Source organism: Sinohyriopsis cumingii, chromosome 17 (assembly GCF_028554795.1).
Source record: "Sinohyriopsis cumingii isolate HCF-2022 chromosome 17, ASM2855479v2, whole genome shotgun sequence".
Lineage (NCBI taxonomy): Eukaryota > Metazoa > Mollusca > Bivalvia > Unionida > Unionidae > Sinohyriopsis > Sinohyriopsis cumingii.
In genome coordinates, this window is record NC_142977.1 from 1,102,477 (window position 1) to 1,121,867 (window position 19,391).

The 19,391-nt window shown below is 33.6% G+C and overlaps 1 protein-coding gene across 1 annotated transcript in view; it reads left to right on the forward strand.

Annotated features, from left to right (window-relative positions):
- Positions 1 to 88: 88 nt before the first annotated feature.
- The window catches only part of LOC149777637 (uncharacterized), a 32,672-nt gene continuing 13,369 nt past the window's right edge, over positions 89 to 19,391 (forward strand). Inside the window, exons 1-7 of the mRNA XM_089938217.1 lie at positions 89 to 227; positions 2,133 to 2,458; positions 6,661 to 6,815; positions 8,330 to 8,567; positions 13,284 to 13,389; positions 16,113 to 16,209; positions 18,009 to 18,104. Of these exons, the coding sequence (XP_089794343.1) occupies positions 179 to 227; positions 2,133 to 2,458; positions 6,661 to 6,815; positions 8,330 to 8,567; positions 13,284 to 13,389; positions 16,113 to 16,209; positions 18,009 to 18,104 (1,067 nt within the window). The 5' untranslated portion in view covers positions 89 to 178. The remainder of the gene's footprint in view (positions 228 to 2,132; positions 2,459 to 6,660; positions 6,816 to 8,329; positions 8,568 to 13,283; positions 13,390 to 16,112; positions 16,210 to 18,008; positions 18,105 to 19,391) is intronic.

The window sequence follows — 19,391 nt, forward strand, 5'->3', positions numbered from 1 at the left end:
TGTCTTTGGTACACTCGTTCTAACATGAAATGACTTGTATTGTCCCGTGATAAGATAATATGTGCTACTTGAGTACAGCCATCTCTGACCCAGATTACTGACTAAAATCAAGCAGAACAGAGAAAACTTGAATTTACCATTATAAAGAAAACCAATTAATGAAGGTTAAAAGACAAACATGAATTGGAGAGCAATCAAAATACTTTTCCTTCTGGGATGGCTCGAAGGTACGTTGCAAAATCTCAGCTACTTTCTGCATTGCGAACGTCCAAGATCTTGTATCGCTTGGGTGGGGAAGGGGTAAGATATAACCACATTAATAAGATAAATATCTCTATGCGTCACCATTACTTTAAAAGCTCTAGTGCAGGAATTGAAATTCCTCGTAGCAGGACCTCGTAAGGGACGTATGAAACTAGAATCGTCTGGGCGCCAAGCCCGGAAGGAGAGGATGGAGTGCGCCGTTTCGCGGAGCTTGCATTGTGTTCTGAATGGGTGAGGGAGGGGTACGCTTCAAGCGACGATTGCCGAGGGCGTCATTTCCTCTAGCCCAAACGTGCAAGGGCCCTGCTCGTAAATCATGCTAAGAATATCTTTTTAGTACAAATACCTTCTCCCACGTACACATAGATAAATATAATACATTGAAGCGAATACATGTATGTGTTTAATCAACTATCCATGATGAATACGTATGACATTGTCTGCAAAAGAGGTTGCGCGAAAACTGAAATAGCTTAATACAGAGTATTTCGGAAATCGATCAACATATCATCTGCTAAAATCAGAGAGAGAGAGAGAAGCATTGTTAATAAAGTGTACTCTAGTATAACTGCATACATGACATTTAATCCATTTACGCTTGATAATAGAGGTTTAAGGCACAAAGGGTAGCTGACTGAAGGTTCCAGGATTTTCTATACTAAGTTCTACATATTTGCTCATGCAGCTTATAAGTATGTAAAACTCTGAAAGATTGTGATAACAAGCAATCATGGTGATTTATGTTTTCACCACGAAATAACATTTTGCAATCTGTATTTCAAACATCATAATTTTGGTTCAACTTGTAAACAAACTGTCATCTTAAATATATACAAAGTAAATGTTTTGACATTATACCTAGTTATATCTTCAAGATATGTGTGTGTTGGATTTTTAACGTAGCTTTAAACAACAACAACAAAAAAGGAAGTATCGCTATCATATATGCAGTGTGTCAATTTATATAGTTGACTATCACTGGGGCATCATGCCGCAGACATTTAGCATCATGTCCCACCCAGACACATTATCCTGACACCAGGCCGAATAGTCCTAACACTAACCTTTTAATACTGAGCGCTTAGCGAGGTAGTTGCTAGTACTATTTTTTGTCAGTCTTTGGTGTGACTCGGCCGGGGTTCGAACCCGCAAACTCCCCCACCCGAGGCGGATGCTCTAGCCACTAGACCATCAGAGCGCTTCATATCTTCAAGCGAAACGCGCGTGTATAAAGAGACATCATATGACGGCTGTTTTTACAATTTAAATCGCATCTAACTTTGAAACTTCGACACAGATTACTAATATCCTAATTCGTCAATAACATCTCAAGTATTTTTAAAGAAGATATTTTCAATAGTATTTGAGATATTAATGATGAAAATGTTGTTAAAACATCGTCCAAAGTTTTAATTTTTAACTTAAAATTAAAGAGTACGAAAGGTGTTTTAAACTCAATTTCTCATTTCAGATGCATTACCTATTTCGAGATATTTATTAATATATGTATATGTGTGTATGTATAATTCATACAGGTAAAAAGAAGTTTGAGTATAAAAGATGTATTTTATAAGTATACAATATAATTTCACGTAATCAAGACGTTGATATAAATCTACCTATGGAAAGCGCATTTTATTTTGACTACGGATTAACTAATTAGCATCAAGTCAACGTGCATGCCATGGTAACAAGATTGGAAATTATAATTTTGTGTGAGATGAATACACTCGTTCTTATAAAATACTTATTATGAAATAATTGACAGAAATCGATACAAGCGATATTATAAATTAACACAGACATCATATGACGGCTGTTGCGAATTTTTTTCTTCACTTGTTTTAAATATCTTCTTTTACTTTTAGTGTCATTAATGGACACGAAAAATGCGTTCCCTGAAAGTGATCCAGTAATTTCCATAATTACTAATGGTAGCTATAGGCTGCTGATTAAAGGTGAAACATGGCTGATAAATTCTCCTACTTTCTTTAACATCGACGGACGAACGTTTTCCACTCGCGATAAAACCTTAATTTTGGAGGAGACGACGGTTACTTCCGGTGATGATCTGCTTGGAAAATGGCAAAGCACAACCTTTCATTATTCTGGGGGAAGATCTGTGAAAGTTAGAATTGATGCAATCATCAAGACATATTACGAACCGGACTGGCCATTCATTATATTTTCACAGGTAAGGAAAACAAAGGCTAAATATGTAATTCCGAAAAGCAAGATTTATATCAATGATCGCCACGTTCCATGAAGTTTCAACAAATAAATCGATATCATCAACATGGACTATAGTTGAATACGCCATGTTTCAGTCAATAGAAACTTCAATTGTGATAGTGAACATATTTGTACATAACAAATGAAGCGCTACTTAAGTTTTGTGCACTTTGTACCCTACCCATAGCATGTAATAATCATGGGTTCCATTTATGACACTGAATAGTTGATATAATTATACGTTTATCGGACATAAAACTCTGTCATGAAGAACGTTGATAAACTAAAATCAGACTAAGGCAAGAGTTTACAAAAGTCGGAATCAGGTCACAATTAGTACTTCCAGTTCAGTACCCACGAATGTAGTTCTAGACTATTTTTAGAACATCTTTTCCTCTCTCATTTTGTTGGTGATAGAACAGTTTTATTTATGCATTTTTGGTAGGGATTTAAAGGAAACTGTTTATTCTTGATAATATGAGCTCAGGGTATTGTTGTATGTGTGTATTTCGGCGACAGTGCACTGTGAGTAATAAGGCCTTAGTGATGATCCGGGAGCGAAATCTGTGTTATGATTACATGCTGCTCTGTTAACATTCCAGCATCTCAAAAAAGAGCAGGTCAACCTTTGACAAGAACTTCACAGTGAAGTCATCTTTTAAGGTATTGTAGATTAACATATGATTTGTATTGATTGTCACACAGCGGAAAGGTCAGTACTGAGAAACAAACGTAGAGAACATATAGTAAAATTAATTGTGTTCTATGGCCAGTCAATAATGATGATCGATATCAGTAGGGATCTTGATAGTCTATAGTTTTAGGAGTCTTGATAATCTATATCATTATGAGTCTTGATAATATATATCAGGTGGCGCTCTACAGTTTCGCGCTTAGCATAGGGAGGGTTAGAATTTTAAAGAAAAAGAATTTCCCCTATTTTCCTCACTGGTTAAATTGGCTTTCTAAAAAGGACCTAGTATATCTTAGATATATTCAAAGGACCTTTAATTTCCTTTATTTTGGCGTATGATTTATGGGTTTAATATGGGTTATAGAGCTTGGCCTTACTCCATATGTGCGCCTTTCAAAAAAGTACTTTCAAAAAAGTACTATCTCAACTTGGTCATTTTCACTTCCTGAACTTCATTGGTAAATTGTATACAAAAGAACCGATAACATTTTTACATTTTATATGTTTGGTAATTCATTCATTGCACTTACAGAAGCTGGCATTGTCTAGTCTGGCAAAATTCATTTTCCCTATTTTAATAGCTGCTATGCATCGTGTATATTAGACTAATTCAGGCTGATTTTTGGCACAAGAGAGCAGACATTTTACTTAGCAGTGTGCTTAGGTCATGTACAATTTCCAAAAGTACAATATCCAAAGAAATAGCATCCACATTACATCAATGTAGCATAGAGGTATGCCAACATTCTCTCCATTGTGCATGTTTTAAATGCAAACAACTTCAACTTACATACGTCCCTGTCTCAGAAGTATAGAATAACTGGTGAGCGCCCCCTCATTAGGAGACTTGATAATATATATCATTAGAAGTCTTGATAATCTATATCATTAGGAGTCTTAATAATCTATATTGCTAGGAGTCTTGGTAATCTATATCATTAGGGATCTTTACTGCAATATCAAAAGACTGCAATTGTACGTTCAAAACTTAACAGGGTAGAGGGGCTGTGTTTGGGTTTGCCTGGTATTGAATTTCAACAAAACATAAAGGGAGATAACTTCAATCAGTAATTCATATACATAAATTACGATTACTTCAGTCAGTAATTTAGACAGATAAATGACGATTACTTCTGATATTAATTCTAAGACAAAAATAACAATTACATCAGTCAGCACTTAGACAAAAATTACCATTATTTCACTCAGTAAGTTCATAGACATTACTGACGATTACTTACGCAGTACTTCACATACATAATTTACGATTACTTCAGGCAGTATTTCATAGACATAATTTACGATTACTTCAGGCAGTATTTCATAGACATAATTTACGATTACTTCAGGCAGTATTTCATAGACATAATTTACGATTACTTCAGGCAGTATTTCAGAGACATATTTTACGATTACTTCAGGCAGTATTTCATAGACATAATTTACGATTACTTCAGGCAGTATTTCATAGACATAATTTACGATTACTTCAGGCAGTATTTCATAGACATAATTTACGATTACTTCAGGCAGTATTTCATAGACATAATTTACGATTACTTCAGGCAGTATTTCATAGACATATTTTACGATTACTTCAGGCAGTATTTCATAGACATAATTTACGATTACTTCAGGCAGTATTTCATAGACATAATTTACGATTACTTCAGGCAGTATTTCATAGACATAATTTACGATTACTTCAGGCAGTATTTCATAGACATATTTTACGATTACTTCAGGCAGTATTTCATAGACATAATTTACGATTACTTCAGGCAGTATTTCATAGACATAATTTACGATTACTTCAGGCAGTATTTCATAGACATAATTTACGATTACTTCAGGCAGTATTTCATAGACATAATTTGCGATTACTTCAGGCAGTATTTCATAGACATAATTTACGATTACTTCAGGCAGTATTTCATAGACATATTTTACGATTACTTCAGGCAGTATTTCATAGACATATTTTCAGTAACTTTCCTAATCAGACCATTCTTCTTTTGCGTAAACGTCGGTGGAAAAAGTATATGGTTGTAAGGGTCTGTTTGCATGCTATTTGAGTCAAACTTCACTTTCCAAAACACAGTTTTCAGTTATTCCTAAATCATTTACGTTTATGCAGGTGTCTTTGCATGATATTTGAGTCAAACTTTAATTCCCCCAACACAGATTTTTCAGTGATTCCTAAACCGTTTAAGTTTATGCAGGTGTCTTTGCATGATATTTGAGTCAAACTTTAATTCCCTCAACACAGGTTTCAGTGATGCTTAAACCATTTAAGTTTATGCGGGTGTCTTTTCATGATATTTGAGTCAAACTTTAATTCCCCCAACTCAGGTTTCAGTGATTCTTTATTCATCTAAGGTTAAGAGATAAACGCCTATAGTATTCTGCAAACTGTAATCCTGTATAAGGGTGTTGATTGCTATTACTTCAGAGGTAACCAGGTCTTAATTTAAGGTTTAGGATGTAGGGTGTATTAGATTTTCTGCCACGTTACATAGTGTTTGGAGCAAAGCTGCCTAGACTTAAAATAGTGTTTGCCTTTCCTTTGCAATTCAAATCCAGTTCCTACCCGCGACATCACGAAGAATGGCACCTTCATAAGGAAGGCCAGAAACTCTATTACTCTGAGAGCTGACAAACCAATACATTGGGGCATGATGAAAGATAATCTTTACCTTAAATATTCGTCACACACTACTATGGCGAAACCGGAAAGTATTAACAAGCTTCTTTATAAATTACCATTAAGGATTTTATTATTTGGAGTCCATACGTGTGTTCAATCATTTATTGCAATAAAAAGTTATTTAATAGTTTTTCTGTCATTCGCAGTTAATTAGTTTGCAGGGCCAACATCAGTTTTGTTTTGCTCTTTACCTTTCTCTTCTCGATTTTGTTCTGTTTTCATAACTATAGTGGAGGCAATATTTTATCTTTCTTTACATTTCATGTATCAACCTCCGAATTAATTTTTAGTCAGTATATTGTGTACAGCAGAACATATCTCTTCAATCAAAGCAAATCCAACACATCTTCAAGCTCACTAAATTTTCACAGACATGATTTGTGCCTAACCTAATTACGCTTTCAACATGATTTGAGCCTAACCTAATTACACTTTCGACATGATTTGTGCCTAATCTAATTACACTTTCGACATGATTTGTGCCTAACCTAATTACACTTTCGTAGGTTAAAGCTCTAAATCAGATATTGAAGAAACGATTCCGAGATTGAATGGATTTAAACTTTTTTCAGACGAAATTTAAAAATGCCGATATCAAGCCAACGAGAGTCAATAGTTTATTTTAAATGACTGCTTATTTGTCCATAACATTATACAAGTCCTCGTACGCGTAAAACAAAGCACGAGCTACATTCGAGTATGTATATCTCAGAGAGTTTTGCTTTGCGAATATTAACCAAGTCATGAATATTCTTCTTTGCAGAAATACCTTAACGGGGCCAACGGTACCAAGGCCCTGGACAGAGCACAAGTTGTTGGAGGTTTTCCAGGCTTCAACATAGAGTCTAAGAAAGGAACCCTGGGATACCTTTCGTTTGGTGGATTTATGATCGGAGACACAAATAAGCATATCGGATCGTAAATATTATAAATACACGTTTATCGCAAGATGTATATTACAAATGTTAAACAATGCTTAATAATTTCATAAAAAAATGTCTTATCATCACATAAGGCAAAGGTGGCATGCTGGCATGCATGATGCATCCCTACTAACGCGCTTGTATTTAATGGAATCAGAAAGTTTTGTAATGTTGTTATAAAATTTATATTTCTTCTCTGATACCAAACGAGAATATCATTCGCTACACTGTATGGAAATTACTATAAATGTATGGGCTGGTGCTCAGCTTGTATCGCTGCGATTGTAACTTATTGATACACAGATACATGACTGGACGTACTTTGTCTTTTTCTCGTATACAAACTAATGTTATAAGTTGAAAATGTGAGAAAATGAATTAAATGTAAGACACGTGAAATAGAATGATTATTCAACTCAATATATATATATATATATATATATATATATATATATATATATATATATATATATATATATATATATATATATATATATGGTAAACATTGTCTTTCATCCTTATATTCTCCAATATGTTATTTTAATTCAACATTCCTTTTATCGCACAGGGGATTGACTCGTCTATTCTCAGTGTTTATATACAGTGTTAGATCTAACTCATGTGTGTATCATCAGATTGTTATGTATATCGATAATGTGTATTTTACATTTTGGTGCATGTCTGTCGATTGCATATGAGGTATAAATAGGTTTTGACAAGTCTTAAAATCAACAGTAATAATGAACCTTTTTAGAAGTTTGGATGATTTTCCATTGGATGGTTCAGTCGGGTGGTTTCTGTTGCGTTGTGGGATATTGTGACATAAGTCACGTATCGAGAATTATGATATTGCATTGCAGAGCCGTATGGGTATATATATATAAATTAATTCATTCTCATTTCCAGTGTTCTTGTTTTAATATCAGTATGTTTGTATATTTTAAAGTTGTGTCTAGATATAATTTGAGAGGAAATATTTGTTTGGAAGATTCATTAGAATTACAAAAAGATCATTGGCTCTGGACTACAATATTGTTCTGGGATTGTTGTGACTTTATTCATATCAGTTTTGTCATTGTGATACAACAAGATTATTGGCACACTATCACATTCGAGGTCCTAAAATTCATATAGAACATTCGATTCTTTTAAACTGTGTACAACTTTTTAAGATTATTTTGCATTCAATTCATAATACTATAAGTTCCTTTTAAATTTTAATTGTATAGCTGGGAGAATTAGATTATTTCTTAAGTTTTACAACACGTGTTGGTTTTGCTTCATTCTGTTACGTATTTATGATCAGCAATATTGTTTACAATATATGTCCATGACGTATTAATGCTTAGAATGACTTCTGGACTCTCGCATACACGATGATGATGATGATGATGATGACGACGACGACGAAGACGACTACGATGATGATGATTCCAGACCAAGAGGGATTACATCCATTAAAATACTTTTCGGTTCTTATAAGGCCTATTCCGTGTCGATTCCTTTCAGGTGGAATAATAATTCCTTCTTCATTAGAGATGGCTTAGAGGGAGGACCCTTAGTTCTTTTCAATCAGAATGCGGACACTCTCATCATATCCCCATTTAACCAGTTCATGGCCAGTTCAGTGTGGCATGATGGGTTGTATGGCGGAAGTGTATATTGGGGCATCATGGGTGACGTGGAATCTGTACCACCTAACTTCCAGTATGATACAATCGTGTATTATGCTAATGGAATCAGCAAGGTACTAGTGACGGAATGTCTAAATTTAACACTAGAAAATCGTTAACATTTTCTTGTTATGTTATTTTCTAATTAACAACGTCGATAGAGATAATGTATTCTTCATTTGCAGATCTATTTTAGGTAAAAACTGATTCATTGCTAAACATTTGTTAAGAACAAAGGAAGCACGATGTCACGAGCACATTGTTAAAAATTTGCCATTTAAATGAGGTTCTAAACCAAATTATTTCCTAGGTATTGTTTATTAGTTTGGTCTAAAATAAGAGTTTCTAACAACATTGCATTAAAATTCAGCTTTGATGTGTAAGAGGCTATCGTGAGGTGTCAATATAAACCTGTATGAATCCAACAGCGCATGTCTGTATTATATAAATGTATGCATCATATTACATATATATCTCTATGTTATAACATGAATATCTTTATGAAATTACAAGAATATAATTATGATATTAAATAAATGATATTACATATATGTCTTATGAAATTAAATAAAGGTCTTTATGATATTAACTTAATATATCCATGATATTACATGAATGTCTCCATGATCTTACAAGAATAATTTTTATGAATCTCCATGGTTGTTTCTACGATCTTAAATGAATGTCTCTAATATATTTCATACATGCTTTTATGAAATTACTTGAATGCCTTTATCATACTGCATGAATGTCTCTGATATTACGTGATTGTCTTTAAGAAATTACAAGAATACTGTAATTAATTTAGAGTATGAGCATTTGGTTTTAAGGAATTCTTTGATTTGTATGATTACTTGTTTGATTATTGGAATTCGGTCCAGCTGCAATGTTCCTTAACCCGAAATAATTAGCCAGTTACTAGGAGCAAACGTCACGGAGTCAACTCCTAGTGAGCTTCCATGATGCCATGCTTTACCTTTGGTGAATTCAGGTCGGAGCCGCATGAGTGTCCCTGTCGTTCAATAGTCCTTATTAAAATGTAGTGGTGTATATTAGTTGTGTGACTGCAGGTAAAGTATGTATGATTAGAGATTGGTAAATTATACAATGGAATAAACAATGATGGACTCGGTAGATACCGTTTATGTCGCCATGGTGACAAATGTGATGCAATTTTACAAGCAAAATGTGACCAGAAACCATGATTCTACTGGAGTAGTAAAAACATAAATCCCTGTGTTTTGGGAAGTTGTATAGTTTTACGGCGTGAAATGCTAACGGTATGGAAAGTTGATGAAGAGAAACTATGTAGATGTGCGGTTGATAGAAAATTTGAATGTTGTGAGATCTGTTGTATTGCGTTGATTAGAGTAACATTATGTATATAATGGACACGTTGGGCTTTATAACTTACAACAGATGTTGTATGGAAGTCTTTGGAAATTTGTGGTAAACTGATGAATTCTAGCGGAATCGAGCCAGGGTTCAACACCACTCGGTCAAAGAAATACCCATGGCATGTAACAATACCTTTTTATAAATTTACGTGGAAGTCTTTATGATATGACATGAATGTTTTTATGATGTTACATGAACATCTCCATGATATGACATGACTGTCTTTATGATATTGCATGACTGTCTTTATGATATTGCATGCTTGTCTCTGTGATATGACATGAATGTCTCTGTGATATGACATGACTGTCTTTATGATATTGCATGCCTTGTCTCTGTGATATGACACGACTGTCTCTATGATTTGACATAAATGTCTCTGTGATATGACATAAATGTCTCTGTGATATTACATGACTGTCTTTATGATATTACATGACTGTCTTTATGATATTACATGACTGTCTTTATGATATTGCATGCCTGTCTCTGTGAAATGACATGAATGTCTCTGTCATATGACATGACTGTCTTTATGATATTGCATGCCTGTCTCTGTGATATGACATAAATGTCTCTGTGATATGACATGACTGTCTTTATGATATTGCATGACTGTCTTTATGATATTGCATGACTGTCTCTGTGATATGACATGAATGTCTCTGTGATATGACATGACTGTCTTTATGATATTGCATGCCTGTCTCTGTGATATGACATGAATGTCTCTGTGATATGACATGACTGTCTTTATGATATTGCATGCCTGTCTCTGTGATATGACATAAATGTCTCTGTGATATGACATGACTGTCTTTATGATATTGCATGACTGTCTTTATGATATTGCATGACTGTCTCTATGATATGACATGACTGTCTTTATGATATTGTATGACTGTCTCTATGATATGACATGAATGTCTTTATGATATTGCATGCCTGTCTCTGTGATATGACATGAATGTCTCTGTGATATGACATGACTGTCTTTATGATATTGCATGCCTGTCTCTGTGATATGACATGAATGTCTCTGTGATATGACATGACTGTCTTTATGATATTGCATGCCTGTCTCTGTGATATGACATGAATGTCTCTGTGATATGACATGACTGTCTTTATGATATTGCATGCCTGTCTCTGTGATATGACATGAATGTCTCTGTGATATGACATGACTGTCTTTATGATATTGCATGACTGTCTTTATGATATTGCATGACTGTCTCTATGATATGACATGACTGTCTTTATGATATTGTATGACTGTCTCTATGATATGACATGAATGTCTTTATGATATTGCATGCCTGTCTCTGTGATATGACATGAATGTCTCTGTGATATGACATGACTGTCTTTATGATATTGCATGCCTATCTCTGTGATATGACATGAATGTCTCTGTGATATGACATGACTGTCTTTATGATATTGCATGCCTGTCTCTGTGATATGACATAAATGTCTCTGTGATATGACATGACTGTCTTTATGATATTGCATGACTGTCTTTATGATATTGCATGACTGTCTCTGTGATATGACATGAATGTCTCTGTGATATGACATGACTGTCTTTATGATATTGCATGCCTGTCTCTGTGATATGACATGAATGTCTCTGTGATATGACATGACTGTCTTTATGATATTGCATGCCTGTCTCTGTGATATGACATAAATGTCTCTGTGATATGACATGACTGTCTTTATGATATTGCATGACTGTCTTTATGATATTGCATGACTGTCTCTATGATATGACATGACTGTCTTTATGATATTGTATGACTGTCTCTATGATATGACATGAATGTCTTTATGATATTGCATGCCTGTCTCTGTGATATGACATGAATGTCTCTGTGATATGACATGACTGTCTTTATGATATTGCATGCCTGTCTCTGTGATATGACATGAATGTCTCTGTGATATGACATGACTGTCTTTATGATATTGCATGCCTGTCTCTGTGATATGACATAAATGTCTCTGTGATATGACATGACTGTCTTTATGATATTGCATGACTGTCTTTATGATATTGCATGACTGTCTCTATGATATGACATGACTGTCTTTATGATATTGTATGACTGTCTCTATGATATGACATGAATGTCTTTATGATATTGCATGCCTGTCTCTGTGATATGACATGAATGTCTCTGTGATATGACATGACTGTCTTTATGATATTGCATGCCTATCTCTGTGATATGACATGAATGTCTCTGTGATATGACATGACTGTCTTTATGATATTGCATGCCTGTCTCTGTGATATGACATAAATGTCTCTGTGATATGACATGACTGTCTTTATGATATTGCATGACTGTCTTTATGATATTGCATGACTGTCTCTATGATATGACATGTCTGTCTTTATGATATTGCATGCCTGTCTCTGTGATATGACATAAATGTCTCTGTGATATGACATGACTGTCTTTGTGATATTGCATGACTGTCTTTATGATATTGCATGACTGTCTCTATGATATGACATGTCTGTCTTTATGATATTGCATGAATGTCTCTGTGATATGACATGACTGTCTTTATGATATTGTATGACTGTCTCTATGATATGACATGTCTGTCTTTATGATATTGCATGACTGTCTCTATGATATGACACGAATGTCTTTATGATATTGCATGCCTGTCTCTGTGATATGACATGAATGTCTCTGTGATATTACATGACTGTCTTTATGATATGGCATGACTGTCTTTATGATATGACATGACTGTCTTTATGATATTGCATGACTGTCTCTATGATATGACATAAATGTCTTTATGATATTGCATGCCTTGTCTCTGTGATATGACACGACTGTCTCTATGATTTGACATAAATGTCTCTGTGATATGACATGAATGTCTCTGTGATATTACATGACTGTCTTTATGATATGGCATGACTGTCTTTATGATATGACATGACTGTCTTTATGATATTACATTTATATTTTAAATCTCTTTATATCGCTAAAGCGTGTTATGGACATTAATATTATAATATTTTTGGATGAACTTTGATTGCAAATTAGGAACCGTAAATAACGTTGAAGTTAACAGGGTATGAAAAAGTCGATATTTCAGATCACATACATGCCTCATAAAAAGCTAACATTCTTGATCTAAAGTTAACATTTGTGGCTTTTGAAACGTTTTTGTGTTTGCAAGACATATGACAGATCCACCCAGTAACGAATGGACTTTCATTCGTTGGCCAGAAGAAGGAAAATAAAACAGTAGATCTTTTTGTCGAAGAACCCTGGATATAATCAAGAAATTAACTGAAATGAAAAGCTTCTTGACGTGTTTAGAAGTTGATTAACAATTGGAAATACGTTTAATTCAAGGCGTTTGAGGGTTGGGGTGAGGTGCTTAGAACGTGGTACAACAGAGATGACGCCTACGTAAAGTCGGACTTGACCATCAACTATCTGGGATACTGGACAGATAATGGTAAGATTCCAAAATAATGTGTAAACGTTTGTTTTAGGAATAAGTGTTATGTTATAACAACATTTTTTTATATAAGGTATGATACATATTTTCTCTCTCGTTTTCATAAAATGATAAATGTTCTCATACTTGACATTTATTCATCAGTTGGTAAAAGTAAGATTGCAGCAAGTTGTCGTTGTTGACATTCGTGTGATATCTCACCGCGTCCGACGATTGCCAGAAGACAGGGTATAATTTATGATATCACGTTCAGGCCCGGCCCTAGGATGAGCGGGGCCCAAGGCAGCATGCGGAACCCAAGTGAGCAAGCGATGAGCGCGGCGCCCCAAGCAAAAAAAACTGCATTGCGAGGTAGTGTAGGCCCAAGGCGGTTAGGGTTAGCCTTACCCTAGGGCCGGGCCTGATCACATTCTGCCCTATGCTGAAGTGCTTAGCAGCAAGTTGCCGTTGTTGACATTGGTGTGATATCTCACTGTGTCCAATGATTGCCAGAAAACATAATATAATGACTGATCTATTATGCCCTATGCGAAAGTGCTCGGCACAAGACAGGATATAATATTTAATATCACACTGTGTGGTGTGGCTGAATGCTTACCAGTACTCGAGATATACTGTTCACGCAAATCAGTTTCTCGATGATTTTGTTCTGAGCATGAGCAGTCGCTCAAATGATCAAACATTTATAGTGTACCAGCGGGTTTACACTTGTATCGTGAGTTAGTATCGATTTGTATGTAAATTAAACAGTTCGTGCATAGTTTCTTTGAAACAAAAACCTTTTCAGAATTTGATTTACCAGTATTTCTAATGTCAGAAAGTGAATTTAAAATAGTATAATATTAAAAACGTATGTCCTGATATCAGCCTGACTTTTTATATTAAATCATGTTTTTCAAAACTAGAATATGATTTTGTAATATTATAAATCTTTTCTCTAATATTATTAAATGGTTGTGTTTTATTATAGAATGATTTTCTAATAGGAAATACATTTCTAATAGATGAATATCACATGCAGTTTTTAATATTCGAAAATCTTCTTCTGAAATAAGAAAATTCCTTTGTAACATTTAGGAATGGTTCTCTAATATTCAAAACTTAATTTCCAATATTTGAAAACTAGGCTGATTTTTAATTATTAGAAATACAGTTAGGCACTAGAATATCATATGATTTATATTAGAAAATACTTGACTTGCTAATATTAGAAGGAATGAAAAAGCGAAGCGTTGATGAATAAGAAAAGAGATCCACCTGCGTAATTAATAGTGTCTGTTAACTATTGTGTTTAATTTCTAAAGTCATATGCATACTCAAACAATAATTTAAAAGAGTTAAACGATCTTATAAAATGATAGTGTTGTCAAATGACAACACACTTTTGCCTTCCTAGATTATCCATATGCCTTCCTAGATTATCCATATGCCTTCCCGCAGACGGAACGAGACTATTACTATCCTATCATGATTCATATAAAGAATACCTTTCTACATTTATTTCTGCATGATTTACTTCCCTTTGCTACTCTTCTTATCAAAGAGTAATAATATTCTTATATACAAACAAATTACTGTCAAAGATTTTGCTTGATAATGTTAAAGGATTTTTATCATTTTATTTCATTTTGACAATGGTAATTTATTTCCATTCAAATTAACTTAAATTCGGCTTGTAATCATGTGTTGTGGATTGTTGCAAGGTATTTCGCTATCTAGTTGAAGCTCAGCAAAATCAAATCTCCGTTGTCCTGACAACAACATCTTATGCGTTACATTCAGGTGACCTTTGAATTAGTCAATGGAAATGCAGCTTTCAAAAATGTGGAAGTGAATCAAATCGTTCGGCACGCATTGATGCCCTTCAGCCACACTACTGAGACTCCTAAACGTGAAGACAAAAGATTTTATCTGACTGGCTGATAAAATTAACGATTATGGTAATAAGGTCACCAGAACTTGACCCTTAATCGGTCGCTGTCAGATCTTCACGTAGGACCGTGGATATCTGATTTTAATCAGACTGAGTATACGCCGTACGTTAACAAATTATTATGTACAAAAATGAAAACTTTTCTGAGTGCATCATGAAAATGTCATAAATTGATGTGCAACATATCAACGTTTCAATCTCGAATATTTTATCTCAAGTTCTAATTTTACTCTTATTCTTTATCATCATCGTCGTCGTCATTGACATTTTCCTGTTTTTCTTCTTTGTACCTATGTGTCAGTGATAAGCAAGATCAGAGTTTACGTAATTTCTAAATCAGACAGACTGTATCATTCATTTTAGCATTAAATACGTCGATAAAAAGGTACTATAACGTGTCACTTCATAGTTTTGTGCAATGGACTATTTAACATTTCTAAAGAGTAGGCTACATTGTTTCCGGTGCCAAGATTTTCTAGCATTAGTTGGTAATATTAGACAATAGTTTTATAGTATTATAATTGTTTTCTATCATTAGAAAATCATTTAATATTATTAAAAAATCAGTTTCTGTTATTATGAAATAATTGTGTTGTATTATAGAATGATGTTCTAAGTGTAGAAAATGTATTAATTTTCTCTTATTAAAATGATTACGAAAATGTTATTCTAATATTCAAAACGGATTTTTAAATGATAGAAAACACCTATTATATTATATTAAAAATTGTAGGAATTGTTTTTCCTAATATTAAACAATGGTTACTTTTGTTTCTCTTTCGTTAAGGAGCATTCTACTACTATAATACTGAAAAAGGTGCAAACTATGAGCAAACCATATTGGATGTCAAGGCGTATACAGATCAAATGGGTATTCCATACAGGTAAATTGAAGTAGTTGTATACAGATCAAATGGGTATACCATACAGGTAAATTACCTAGATTTGATGTAGGCGTATACAGATCAAATGGGTATACCATACAGGTAAATGATCTAGATTTGATGTAGGTGTATAATATAATCAAAATAATATAATCAAATTGGTATACCATACAGGTAAATGATCTAGATTTGATGTAGGCGTATACACATCAAACGAGCATACCATACTGGTAAATGGGCCTAGATTGAAGTAATTGTATACAGATCAAATGGGTATACCATACCGGTAAATGACCTAGATTTGATGGAGGCGTATACAGATCAAATGGGTATACCATACAGGTAAATGACCTAGATTAGAAATCTCAACTGATAAACATTTTAGTCTCTACATTTGCTTATATCGGTTTGATTGAAACACGATTACTTTGTGTACACAATGTGCACAATGCGTCTCAAACTTTCATAATATAATTTCAATAGTAAAAATATTACACAGTGTTGAATTATACGTCTGTATGTCCGTTACCATGATGATAAATCCTTATATTGCAGACAAATCTGAGTAGGAGGTCAGCCATTTTTAAATGGGATAAATACATTGGTATGAGTAGGAGATTTTAAAATGGGATAAATACATTGGTATGAGTAGGAGATTTTAAAATGGGATAAATACATTGGTATGAGTAGGAGATTTTAAAATGGGATAAATACATTGGTATGAGTAGGAGATTTTAAAATGGGATAAATACATTGGCATGAGTAGGAAGTCAACCATTTTTAAATGGGATGAATTCATTGGTATGAGTAGGAAGTCAACCATTTTTAAATGGGATGAATTCATTGGTATGAGTAGGAAGTCAACCATTTTTAAATGGGATGAATTCATTGGTATGAGTAGGAAGTCAACCATTTTTAAATGGGATGAATTCATTGGTATGAGTAGGAAGTCAACCATTTTTAAATGGGATGAATTTATTGGTATGAGTAGGAAGTCAACCATTTTTAAATGGGATGAATTCATTGGCATGAGTAGGAGGTCAGCCATTCTTAAATGGGATAAATACATTGCTATGAACTAAAAAATAGATTTTGAAATAAAATTTTGTTTAATGAAAAATGATTAACTCGAGAAAACATGCGGAATAAAGAGGTAACGTAAAATAATTTGTTCAATTCAAGAATGTGGACGAACAACCCGTTTTGATGGATTGTAGAGTGACGTAAACACAAGTAAACTAATTAAAACATGCATGTGTATGAACTAAGTGTATATCCTTTATTTAAGATATATCTCGCTCAGAATAAATAAATAAATCAGATATGACACAATCTGCATGGGCGTGGAGGCGTAGAACGTTCAGTATCTATAACAAATTTGACTTCAAATAATTTTATTTCACAAAGTGAAAAAAAAGTTTAGCTCAGTGATCTACAATGGATAATCATGTCACGTGTAATGCATAAGTAATACTAATCTGTGCTACAGTATTCTTTGTCTCTATTGTTGGGGAGTGGCTTACACCTTCAAATATCTTTTTACCCTAGATTTTACACTATACCGTAAAAAAGATCGATTAACGAAGGTATCTGAACATTATTTTTATGTTACAGAGTACAAATAAAAAAGTGGGATACAAATCATTAAAATTTTCAAGGAATATGATCTGAGTGAATTGGCGAATTCGGGCAACATCCTGTGAAGAAATGATTCATTTTAAATTTTGTTCATAAGTCTCTTCATCTCTGAAAATGTTCAAAGAACTAAAGTATAATCCATGCTGTTTACTTTTTGCCAGATATTTCCAGTATGATTCCTGGTTCTATTACAAAGGTCTTGCACAGGGCATCAAAACATGGGAAGCGAGACCAGATGTCTTCCCAGACGGGTTCCCGTAAGTGTTCAGAACTTATCACACTTTAAGCACGACGAAATTGCTTTTGAAACTATCTGAATTTTTTCCAAAAATGATGGTGCATTGTACTCTACCATTACTGAATAAACAAATATTAACCCAAATTAAAACAACTACAGATGAAAAAGTTTGCAATGGATCCTGAATTTGTTCCCATTGTCCTTTCATATAAGGAAATGTACTCTTACTTTCGAGACTAATAAAATAATTAACAATTTGTACGTGATTCTCATGTAATGGTCCCAGACTATTCCACAATTGTAAACCAGACTATTCCACAACTGTAAACCAGACTTTCCATACAAAGTGTGACTAAAATAGTTTGAAGCAAATTTTGACCTGTTTTTTTATATTAAAGATCTATCGTGTAATAAAGCCCGAGTTTTCATTGACCTTACACCTTCAATGCTGAGGTTCATCGTCATGACTGGTTTGTATCATGCTGAGTTTCAATGGCGTGTCTAGTTTGTATCATGCTGAGTTTCAATGGCGTGTCTGGTTTGTATAATGCTGAGTTTCAATGGCGTGTTTTGTATCATGCTGAGTTTCCAATGGCCTGTCTTGTTTGTATCATGCTGAGTTTCAATGGCGTATCTTGTTTGTATCATGCTGAGTTTCAATGGCGTGTCTGGTTTAGTATCACGCTGACCTTCAAGTTCATGTCATTGGCCCTAATATATTTTATATATAATTACATATTTATGCGTAAGACGATTTTCAAGATGCATTTTAACAGTGACTTTGTTTAAAATCATTTGAATTCATACACCAATTATAGATGCTACATTCTTTTTAATAATCAAGATATATTAACTTATAGTACATAATCTGAAAACCTGTCTCATATATTTAAGTTTTAAAATTTATATATTCATGTTTATATTTTCTTCTATATTTTGTAAAGTTCAGTGTAAATATAATGAAAAACCTATGTTTCTAAAGCTTAAGTATGTGCAAACATATGTCTATAACACGTACTGTTGTTTGAACATATATATATATATATATATATATATATATATATATATATATATATATATATATATATATATATATATGTAACATGTAAATAATGTTTAGGCATGGCTTTAACACCTAATGATGATTAAACATATGCCTATAACGTGTAATGATGTTTGAACATATGTATGTAACACGTAATGACGTTTGAGCATATTCCTGTGACACGTAATAATGTTTGAACATATACATATAACGTGTAATGATTATTGAACATATGTATATAATGCGTAATGATGTTTCAGC